Source organism: Mus caroli, chromosome 8 (assembly GCF_900094665.2).
Source record: "Mus caroli chromosome 8, CAROLI_EIJ_v1.1, whole genome shotgun sequence".
NCBI classification, from domain to species: domain Eukaryota; kingdom Metazoa; phylum Chordata; class Mammalia; order Rodentia; family Muridae; genus Mus; species Mus caroli.
The window spans coordinates 85,477,004-85,489,019 of NC_034577.1; the positions used below are offsets into that span (position 1 = coordinate 85,477,004).

The 12,016-nt window shown below is 42.9% G+C and overlaps 1 protein-coding gene across 1 annotated transcript in view; it reads right to left on the minus strand.

The window, feature by feature from the left end:
• Positions 1 to 12,016, minus strand: part of Amfr (autocrine motility factor receptor) — a 41,261-nt gene that overhangs the window by 23,871 nt on the left and 5,374 nt on the right. The window contains exons 2-4 of the mRNA XM_021169645.2: positions 9,553 to 9,645; positions 4,344 to 4,508; positions 3,119 to 3,271 (exon numbers count right to left, since the gene is read on the minus strand). Of these exons, the coding sequence (XP_021025304.1) occupies positions 3,119 to 3,271; positions 4,344 to 4,508; positions 9,553 to 9,645 (411 nt within the window). The remainder of the gene's footprint in view (positions 1 to 3,118; positions 3,272 to 4,343; positions 4,509 to 9,552; positions 9,646 to 12,016) is intronic.

Sequence of the window (12,016 nt, forward strand, 5' to 3'; positions counted from 1 at the left end):
GGAATGCAAACTTGGAAAAGGTCAAATGAGCAATTTTAGGATTTACTGCTTTAATTGCAATTTTAACTTCAATATCTACCACAGCTTTAGATCAACAGCTACATACTGCTCATTTTGTTAATGAAATGCATAAGAATATTTCCATGGCTTTGTCAGAGCAACTTACTATAGATAAAAATTGGAGGCAAAGGTTAATGTCTTAGAAGTCTCAACAATAAGACAGGATATAGCAAGTATTAAGGCTACAAAGACAGAAATTTCAGATATTAGAAGAATGTTGCTTATTCAGTGACATTCAGAATTGCCTCTAGTATTGTTAGAGAGATAGTGAAAGAAATCAGGCTTTACTATCCACTACAAAAGAGTTAGAAATCTCGGGACAAGCTTAACAATGTAAGATTAGAATTCTTATTATAGTTATGTACGGCAGAACTTATTGTTGCCATGGTTAAGGCCTCACTACAAGCCACTCATGAAGCCAATTCTACCCTTACTAGGGATTGTTGAATTTGTCGTTCGTCCCAGCCTCCTTTTTATGAAGGAATAGCTCTTTTTAGAGAAGTGATTGCCACCAATGATACTTCCTTTCTGAAATGGCATCTGGAGTCTAGAGAAGGGCTGACTCTTGGCCAAATATTTGGTATTGGTCTCTGTCTTTTAGGACCCCAGATGCTTCCCCCCTCACCCCTGTTTGAAGTGTGTAATCAAACCCTGGCTCACTACCCTACTTCCCAGCCTTTTGGGATCTTTCGTGGGTATTTTGCTGCTTTTGTCTTTTGGCCCTTGGGCCTTTAATAGATTAACCTGTTTTGTTGAGTCACAGATTGAAGCTGCATTAAGCAAGCCAGTTGCAGTTCACTACCATCGACTGGATATCAGAGACTCAGACGAAGATCTCCCTTCCACCAATGCAAAAAGAGCAACTGCTGGCCTCCAGTTTTCTGCCCTTGCTGCAAATGCGAGTCCCCTTGGTTCCTCAAGCCATAGAGACAATAGAGATGAGGAGGGTGACCTCCAGCTCCTAATGTAGCCTAAAGAGCCACAAATTGCGGTATTACCATTGGCATAAGTCTTGTGGGTACAGCCCACAGAGGCCTTGTTGAATCTGAGGTTGACAGTTCTCCTTTAGGAGCTGCACAGGACTCAGACCTGTGCATATTGGTTCATGATAATACGAACCCAGTATGAGTACCAGTGTGGGTGCAAGGCTATGCACTGCAGGGGAAGGTCCAACTAGACCGTTTCTGAGTTCCCTAAGAGGCACACCTGGTTTGCATGGAGGTTGGTATCTAATTCCAGTTACAACCAAAAAATCTTTCTAAGGCTCTGCCTCCTCTCCCCAAAAGATACTAAGAGCCATGAGTGTGGGTTGTGACATCACCCACGGGAGGAATCAGGTCAATGCTCTCCCAGCAGGTTAATGCCCACTCATCCAAGGAAGAGAAGATTATTTAGTCACCTCAGTTAAGTGTGGCCTTATTAAATTAATTCAAAGGGGGGAGATGTTAGAGATCCATACCATGAGAAAGTAAGCCTTTTGCAGTTTCCCACCCTAATAGCCAAATGGCCTTGTGTTGGGAGCCGGTCACTTCCTCCTCCTTATCCATTCCTGGCACCTAAGACCCTAAAAAACTGAATTATAGTCCCCTCTTCCTTATCTCTTCCTGACTCCCAAGACTTCTAAGGACCTGAGTTATGTGCTGAGCCCAGCTTGACACCCCAGGGTTTTAAGGAGGAATCTACATTCCTGCGATAAGACTCAGGGTGCCTCTTGCCTGCAGTCAGAATTCAGCCTTCATGTCCCCAGATGCCTATTTCCCCTCACTGTGTACTTATAACCTGGCTTTTCAGCCTAATAAACTCAGACCTTGACAGGAATCTTCCTTGGTCTCTCTCTTCTTTCCCGCCCATTACTCTTGCAGGTTTGCGGTTCCCCTCGTACTCATGAATAACTGGATCCTGCTGGCCAGGACACACATGAAATAAGTAAACACCACTAAAATTTGTTTTTGCAGCCAAGCATAGTGGCACACCTTTCACCCTAACAGTCAGGAAGCAGTGGCAGGCAGATTTCTGTGAGTTTGAGGCCAGCCTGATTTACATAGAGTTCCAGGTGAGCCAGAGCTGCATAATGAGGCCATTTCTCAAAACAAACAAACAAACAAAAAATCATAGAAGGCTAGAGACAATTCTTGCATATCATGACATATCAATCTCCAGCAACACACACACACACACACACACACACTAAACCCCTTTAAAGTAAGAAACACAGTTTAAATAATTATTATATAAATTTTTATTTGGCTTTAAAAATTATTATATATATTAATATTCACCACAAACCGTTTCTTTTAAATCTTGAAAGGAATGCTTTTCCTACTTTAAAGGAAGAACATTAGAACTGCATTTGCCTCTTTGAAACTTCAAACAGTTCACACATTAGGGCTCAGGGTCTCCACCACCAACATAACAGAATTAATAAGGAACCAAATGTGTAAAGAATTTAAAATGATTCCTGCTGGGCTGTGACCCAATGGTAGAAGACTTCCCCAGGATGTACAAAATCCTACATTTAATGCCCAGCTCTGAAAAAAAAAAGTAAATTCCCACAACAGTCCCTAGCATGTGGTAACTGCTGTATGTGATCTATGTGCACATGGAGGCCTGAAAACGATGCCAGCTATTCTGCTCTGTATATCTTTGTCTCACTGTCCTGAAACAAGGTCTCTCTGTGAACTCAGAGCCAGGTTGACCAGCAAACCCAGCACGCCTGCCTCTGCTCCACAAAGCACTAGGGTCAGAGTATGTGCACACTGCCACACCTAGCTTTTACAATGGTGCCAGGATTCAAACTCAGCACCTCACACTTCATAGCGCTCTCACCTGACAACCCAGCCCCCTAGTCCTGAATTGCTGAGAAAAATAATTCTCCAAAGATCATATGAAATAGGTCATATAAAAGCATCCAGTACCAGCACCCAACAAAAGCAGGAAACCAATATATGCCTGTTAAAAGTCAAAGACCAAATATCTTTTAAAGCAATCTGCCATCCACCCTCTGGTCTTGAAAATGTTTAGGAATCTAATCAGAGACAGCCTGTGCCTGGCACCTTACCTCTGCAGCCATGAAAGCCAAGGTGTGCATGCCATGTGTATAGCCTGTGACACAGCAGACAACTGCCAGTCCACAGCAGGAGAGCAGCATAGCAATCAGCAGGGACAGGACTCTCCCATGGCTGCTCATTGGAGTGGTGGGAGAAAAGGAAAGCTGAAAGGGACCGAACAGAAAAACAGTTAGTCCATTCTTCCACCATGGCAACTGCCCTCAGAATTCAAGATCAATTTGGTATCTTTGCTTGGGGTATCACACTAACACAGAAAAGCCCAAATTCTACCATGACCTAAATACATGAGCTGAGATTTATAGATCTTTATCATTTAATTTACCAGACATAATATGCACTATATTTCCATGAGATTACAATCTCTAGAAGGATGTCAATTAGCTAACGTTTTATAGGACTCAGACAGTGCCCTTTTCTGCTTTGTTTCTGCTTTTCTTGCAGAATTCACTTGGAGGCCTAGCCTGTTAGGGCTAGGACATTGGAAAGGAATCAGGTGCAGAAGTCTCACTCATAATGGTATGTTGATCCTAGGCAAGGACAAGTGCGTGCCTAGAAAGGAGACCTGGAGCTATAACTGCTACTGTACTGGATGCTGGTTACAATCAGCCCAGAAAGGAAGGCTACCAGCTCCACCATGTAAGAATGGGAACTGGAAAAGGAAGAAAAGCCTTCAAGAGTAAGACTAACTCACAAAGAAGCGCTAGGCCATCTCCATCAACACTGACACAAGGTCCTAGAGTGGGCTCTGCTGGGAGGCTGCTTCAGATGTGTTTACCTCAGCCTGGATGAGGTGTTCACTGGCACAGGTCTGACCTGAAGTCTCAGGCAGATCTTACAGCCAGACTGGAAGCAGAGGCAGCTCACTCAGTCTTGACTCCAAGAAGAAAAGTACATACCAGTGAGAAAGAAAAGCTCCACCAGTTAGGGCAAGAGAAGAAAAATGGGGAACTCTCCAGAGAGCTCAGGATGTACACAGGGTATATACATCAAGGCTCCTTCACACTCTGACCTAAGCCAAGGCTAGGAGTGGCTATAGGGCTTGGGGAATGGGGGCAAGGGAGCTCCCTGGAAAACAAGCATCTTACTGCTGCAGGCGGTGACAGTTGAGCTAGCAGGCCTTAGTATGCAACCCTGTGACTTTCTCACACTGTGTCTCACATTAAACTTGGCACACACATGTGACTGAGCAAGGAAAGAGGCTGGCTAAAAACTCACGTATTCAAATCTGTCTTTGCAGAGTTGAACCATCAGATGCAGGAAGACAAGTCCAGCAAACCAGAGGCACCACATCACCACTTCCTCCACAGTCTGGACATTCAGCACTCCAAAAATGAAAATGAACTTGTAGAAAATAAAATTCCAAAACTTGTCTTTGAGATGCTAAAAAGAAAAAAGTTTGTAAAGGTGAGTTCCAGCATACCAAGTCGACTTCATTGATGTTAATAGAACAAAAGCAAGGTTACAGAGCCCTCTGTACAGAAGGCAAAGAAAACAGTTATCTCATAATGAGTAGAGGTAAGACAAAGCGATTGTGAACTGAAACTTGCAATCTGAGACAGCTATAAAATTTTAGCCATTAAAAAGCAGTTGCTGCCGGGCGTGGTGGCGCACGCCTTTAATCCCAGCACTCGGGAGGCAGAGGCAGGCGGATTTCTGAGTTCGAGGCCAGCCTGGTCTACAGAGGGAGTTCCAGGACAGCCAGGGCTATACAGAGAAACCCTGTCTCGAAAAACCAAAAAAAAAAAAAAAAAAAAAAAAAAAAGCAGTTGCTTTGGTGGCACATGCCTTTAATCCCAGCACTCGGGAGGCAGAGGCAGGCGGATTTCTGAGTTTGAGGTCAGCCTGGTCTACAAAGTGAGTTCCAGGACAGCCAGGGCTACACAGAGAAACCCTGTCTCAAAAAAAACAAAACAAAACAAACAAAAAAGCAGTTGCTTAGTATCCTTAAGTACAAAGAAGTAAAAGTATATTATATTTTATAAGTTCACCAAGGTTATCAGTATTATTTTTAAGACTTCTGTACCCTGACTTAATAAATAATAGAAAAGATTAAACTTTCTAAATAATCAAAACCTATAAAAGTAGGGCTGTGGAGATGGCTCAGTAGGTACAGTATTTATCAAGCACTGAAGACCTGAGTTTGGAACCCCACACCCAAGAAAAACCAGTGGAGAAGCATGCTTGTCTGCAGCCCCAGTACTGAAGGGCAGAGTCAGGGAGATCCTTGCAGCTCATTGGCCAAACAGTCTAGTTAACTGATGAGCTCCAGGCTCAGTGAAAACCTGGCTCAGAAAAAGAAATGGAAAGGGGCTGGAGAGATGGTTTGTGGCTAAGAGCACTTACTGCCCTGGCGAGGGTCTGGCTGGGTTCCATTCCCAGCACCCACAGGAGGCGGGTCACAAAGCACGTGGTGCAATAAACTCATGCAAGCACATAAACCAAAATCAGTTCTTTTAAATCTTTAAAAACAAAAAGGTGCAAAGAAATGGCAAAAGTCCTCCAAAGTCAACCTCTGGCCTCCACACACATGCAAATATACCCACAAACATATACGACATGCACACATATAAATACACTCCACACAAAAAATACTAATAAAAATTAGAAGTCAGAGAAGGAAGGAGGGGCTATGATCAGGATGTAAAGTGAATAAATAAATTAATGTAAAAATTAAAAGGCTACTTGCTAGTATATAATCAATAAAATATTTACAACAAAAAATATTTAAAACTATATCTATACAGCTAAGTATGGTTATATCTGCCTATACAATCCCTGTACTTGGGAAGCCAGGTTGGACTGCACAGGATCCTGTCTCAAAAAAACAAAACTTGCCAGGCAGTGGTGGTGCACGCCTTTAATCCCAGCACTTGGGAGGCAGAAGTAGGCGGACTTCTGAGTTTGAGGCCAGCCTGGTCTACAGAGTGAGTTCCAGGACAGCCAGGGCTACACAGAGAAACCCTGTCTCAAAAAACAAAAACAAAAAAAGAACAACAACAACAACAAAAACAAACAAACAAAAAAAAACCTTAAACCAAACAAAATAATATTAAAGTAAAATAATGTCCTTAATATTTACTATCTTTTTTCCTTTGTTCAATATGAAAATATTTTAGGGCTGGAGAGATGGCTCAGTGGGTAAGAGCACTGACTGCTCTACCAAAGGTCCTGAGTTCAAATCCTAGCAACCACATGGTGGCTCACAACTACCTGTAATAAGATCTGACCACCTCTTCTGGTGCGTCTGAAGTCAGCTACAGTGTACTTATGTATAATAATAAATAAACCTTTATAAAAAAGGTATTCCATAAGCCATAGATTATGTTCTTCTTTGCTACATTATTTTTTTAATTGTTATATGTGTATGAATGTTTTGCTGTATGTTATATCTGTAACACATGAGCTGCCTGGTGCTCCCAGAGGTCAGGAGTGTTGGGATACCCAAGACTGGAGTTACAGATGGCTGTGAGCCACCATGTGGGTTCTGGGAATCCACTCTGGTCCTCTGCAAGAACAAGTGCTCCTAACTGCTGAGCCGCTTGTTCTTCTACACAATGAAAACTTACAGCTTTAAACATTATCACTGTCTTGGGCACGGAAAAGGTGAGGGCACAGTCGATGAGTCCTAGCAATCACGGACATTAAATACCTGGTTATCTAGCTACTGATGGAGGCAGCAAAAAGCTTGAGAAAGGGAAGAATAAACTCAAGGGTTTTCTTTTTCTTTGAGACAGGCTTTCTCTGCATAGCCCTGGCTGTCCTGGAACTCACTCTGTAGACCAGGCTGGCCTCGAACTCAAGAGATCTGCCAGCCTCTGCCTCCAGAGTGCTGGGATTAAAGGCGTGCGCCAACGCTGCCTAGCAAAAGTATGAGACTTTTAGATATGATCTTTATGGACTGCAAATATTTTACAAATTTAAAATAAAGTTAAAGCTGGGAGTATGGTTGGGTAGTATCTACAATCCCAGCACTTGGAGGTAGATGGCAGCGGCAAGAGGGTCTTGAGTTAGAGGTCAGCAAGACCCCAACCCAAAGAGAAGAATTAATCTGAGAGTTTAAAACACTACCCTGACAGATATGTTGTGTTCAGAGAACAAAGTTAACTCAGAAAAAGAGAGAGAGAGAGGGAGAGAGAGAGAGGGAGAGAGAGAGGGAGGGAGGGAGGGAGGGAGGGAAGGAAGGAAGGAAGGAAGGAAGGAAGGAAGGAAGGAAGGAAGGAAGGAAGGAAGGAAGGAAGACTTTTATAGCTCTCTCCACAGAAAAGGCAGGCCCCAGAAGCAATGCTGCCACTGCTCTTACACAGTGTATACAGCTAGTCTGGATGCTGGTTCTGAACACCATGTCCCAAGAAAGTAAACCTGGAATCCTGGGTGAGCATCTGTTTCTAGGGCAGGAACAGTAGGAGACCTTGAAATATCACTGGTTGTGGTCTCTGGTTCTACTACTGTGCAACTGTGGTATCCTTGCCAGGACATGTCTCAGTTTCCCAAGCTATAAAGTGGATCTTTGTATAACAGCCTATGTCTCACAAAATAGTTGGCAAATTAAGTGCATTAGTATATGTAAAGTGCTTTTTAGACAGCCATAACAGGCATTAAATGTTTTAAATATTTTTAAATCAAAAACTCCCTGGCGGGAGAGCTGCTGAGTACTTCCTGCTCTTAAAGAAGATACAACTTCGCATCCCAGCCCCCGCATGGTAGCTAACAACCATCTACAAACTGTAACTCAGTTCTAGGGGTCCATTCCTTCTTCTAGCCTCCACAAGCTACAGGCATTCAGACAGTTCACATATATACATGTAAGTAAAACACTCATATACATAAAGAAATCTTTAAAAACAAACGTCAAGAAAAAGAAAGAAACAACTCTCACTGACCTAAGCCTCTATTTAACATTGTAGCACTTATTCTACTTGGTTCTCAGTGTCTTTGCCTCTAATATTACTCTTATTTCTTAAACTTTAAGAGCTCATGGAGCGGGAGCTAGTGAGATGGCTCAGTGGGTAAGAGTACCCAACTGCTCTTCCAAAGGTCCGGAGTTCAAATCCCAGCAACCACATGGTGGCTCACAACCGTCCGTAACGAGATCTGACTCCCTCTTCTGGAGTATCTAAAGACAGCTACAGTGTACTTACATATAATAAATAAATAAATCTTTAAAGAAAAAAAAAAAGGACCCATGGAGCAAATCTATGTAAATTCTTTAGTCTTAGCTCAAAATAGTTCTGGATTTGTTTTGTTTTGTTTTGTAGGGGGGGGGGTGGTCTCTGTGGTTTCTCTGTGTAGCCCTGGCTGTCCTGGGGCTTGCTCTGTAGACCAGGTTGGCCTAGAACTCAAAGGTCTATCTGCCCTGTCTCTCGAGTGCTGGGAAAGTGTGCACCACCATCACCCAGCTTCAAAATAGTTCTTAATAAGCACCACTGGGTGGTGTTCATCATAGAGCAGGCCAACAAAGAGCAGCAGAACACATGTGGCCTAGACTGAAAGGCTGAGCTTGCCAATAGCAAAAGCATCAGACCCTTGAAGGTAAGGTTTCTGTAAGGTTTGCCCTGACAACAAACACATTAGAGGAGACAAGGCACTGAGCACCAACCGCTGACTCAGACAGCAGCCACAGGCCTATTCCACGTTCAGCTCACAAAGAACCAAGGCTTTGAAGGAGGAGGAATTTTTAAAGAAAATATGAAGCATGAAGTATGAAGAAAGGAGCTTCTGGGGCAGTAGAGACGGAATCCCAGCACTGGGTCGCTGAGATGTGAGGACTGCTGAGCTCAAGGATGGCCTGCTCGACAAAGCAAGTTGCAGGCCTACAGAACTACATAGCAAGGCCCTGTTTCAACAAAACAAAATCATTAAGAAATAGTTCTAATGGGATAATCTAGCTATCCTGAGTACAATTAAATGAACTATTTCATCAAGGCTAGCTTCTCTACTCTTATTCCTGTTCTGTGAGTACCAAGATCTCATTGGGAAACTCTTCCCAAGCAGGAAACTCTACTCTTGGGAAACACATGCTGAAGTATCTACCTAGGGTAAAATTGTATGATGTCCCCTACTTAATTCAAGTGGATTAGAAAATCTATGTAAATAAGTGACTCTAAGGACTGGGGAGATGACTCGGAGCTGCAAGCACTTGTGACAGTGTCCAGATCAGTAAGAGCCCAGCTGAAAAAGGAAGATGGAGAACAAAAGGAAGACTTAAAATTCTCCTCCACACCCGCCAAATACAGGTGAGTGCACTCAGACCCATGTGTGTCCAGATGTGTGCGTGCGCACACACACACAAAAACACATGTAAAACTAAAACATGAATCTGGATGAAACACATGCAGGAGTTCTTTGTAGTATACATGGAACTTTTCTATATGCTTGAAATAGAATAGCATTTTTAAAATTTCTTTTCAAGACTCTGATCACTTACCTGTCTTTCACTCACTCGAAGAGGGCCAAACACAATACACTGGATAAGCTTAGCCACCAACATCAAAACACAGCAAGCAGTATTCACCAGAACCTGCACACAAACCAAAGAAAGGAAGTTTAGTTCTGGTGAGGCCCAAATACGGTGCAGTTTCCGATGGGCCTTTTTGGTTTCCTAACAGTGCAAACTGAAGCTCTGGCTCCACAGCTCATTGAGTCGGACCCCTGCCCCACTGGGTGCCCTCCAGCAGGCCGCCTTCCTCAGATTTGACAGAACCCTACGGAAACTCTGTATTGTCTCTGTAAAACTGGATATACCAAGCTTGGCATAGTATTACAGATGTGTGATGGCACACACCTGTAATGTACACACTCCAAAGGCTGGGGCAGAAGGACTAAAAGCCCAGTCCAGACACTGTCTCAATAAATAAGTAACCACAAAAAAGTATGTACCTTCACTCCCACATGAACTTTCAGATAGCTACCAGATAACTGGTCTAAAAGTCACATCATCAGTAAAATCCAGAACTCAAAGATGCTGCCCTGACAAGTGGAAGAGGGTAGGATTATGGAGGAAAAAAAAAATCCAGATAATGGAGAGGGACAACAAAATGGAAAGATACTCTGGGTACCAGTGCCAAAACCAAGGCCTTCTTCCACATTTATTGACAAAACTTCTGTTCTTTCTTCCTTTTTTTTTTTTAAAGATTTACTTATTATTATACATTAAGTACACTGTAACTGACTTCAGATACATCAGATCTCATTACCGATGGTTGTGAGCCACCATGTGGTTGCTGGGATTTAACTCAGGACCTCTGGAAAAAGTCTTACCCACTGAGCCATCTCGCCAGCCCAAAACTTTCTTCTTTAAAATAATTTAAAAATAGGAATTTTCAGACAGCAAGTGGGTAAGTCATATTTCCCTTAGTTTGGTCATCGCTATTGTTTTGAGACAGATTCTCATGTACCCTAGATTGGCCTTGAACTCCTTATTCTCCTGTCTCCAGGTCCTAAGCACTAGGATTATAACCTCATGTCACCATGCCCACCTGGTCTACCCCTCTATTTTTAAAAGCAAATTATAATGGAGGGAGGGAGAAGAGGAGGGTGAGGGAGGACAAGAGGGCATATGATGAAAGGGGCCTTCAGGAAAGCAAGCTCCCTCACATCTCTCCAGGTTCCCTCTGTATTCCCACCACACACTCCTGTGGAAGAACACATAATGGCAGCCCTACCCCACACAAAAAAGAATAAATCACGCTCAGTTCTATTCTGTTACCTAATGGGGCCAGGAAGTAAGATATTTTTAAAGGATTAAAACAAAAATAGTTCCAATGGTGTGTTGGGGGAACTATTTGGTACTTTACTGATCTAAAGTCACATAGTCATAAAATCATTCAATTAATGAGGTAGAAAAAAAACAGTTGACCAAAAATCCTACAGCCTTGGGGCTGGAGAGATGGCTCAGTGGTTAAGAGCACTCACTGCTCTTCCGAAGGTCATGAGTTCAAATCCCAGCAACCACATGGTGACTCACAACCATCGGTAATGAGATCTGATGCTCCCTTCTGGTGCATCTGAAGACAGCAGCAGTGTAACAGTGTGTACTTAGATATAAAAATAAAATAAATCTTTAAAAAAATCCTACAGGCTTTGACTCCTTATGTAAGAACCCAGTTCAAAAACATTTTAGCTCACACCTTTAATTCTAACACGTCAGAGAGACTTTTGGAGGTAGGAAAGAGTATAAGTTGAACTTTTCAAAAAAAGATTTAAGAAAAATCATTTATGCACCTGGGTGTGTGCGTGTGTGCCTGTGTATGTGCACTGGTGCCTGTGGAGACCAGAAGAGAGTGTTGGATCCCCTGAAGCTGAAGTTACAAGTGATTATGAGCCACCATGTGGTTGCTGGGAATTGAACGAAGTCCTTGTGGAAGAGCAGGAAGTGCTCTTAACTGCTGACGCATTTTCCCGGCCCTGCAAAGAAACTGTAATACATCATTTTTTAAGTCAAAAACTTAAAAGAGCTTAACTGAAAGTTGTAAAACCAAGTTTTGTTCATGACTCAGGTGCAGTGGTTTTTGGGTAGAGAAATAATGGTAGACTAAGTTTGAGTTCAAAGTCATAATCTTCATTTCTTTTCTCTATCCCTTGAACATTTACTAAAAAAGTATGTTCCAATTAAGCTGTTGGAGTTTAGTTGATCATCTTTGCCTGGTAAGGGAGTTGGTATGAGGGCTGTGGGTTTTCGTGACCTAGCTTCTAACTTACATGATTGAAGTTTCCATTGAGTGGCAAAATACAATGGAGGCGCACCTGTTACAGGTCTACTTCAGCACCTTAAAAATGAGTATTGTCAGCCGGGCGCGGTGGCGCACGCCTTTAATCCCAGCACTCGGGAGGCAGAGGCAGGTGGATTTCTGAGTTCGAGGCCAGCCTGGTCTACAAAGTGAGTTCCAGGA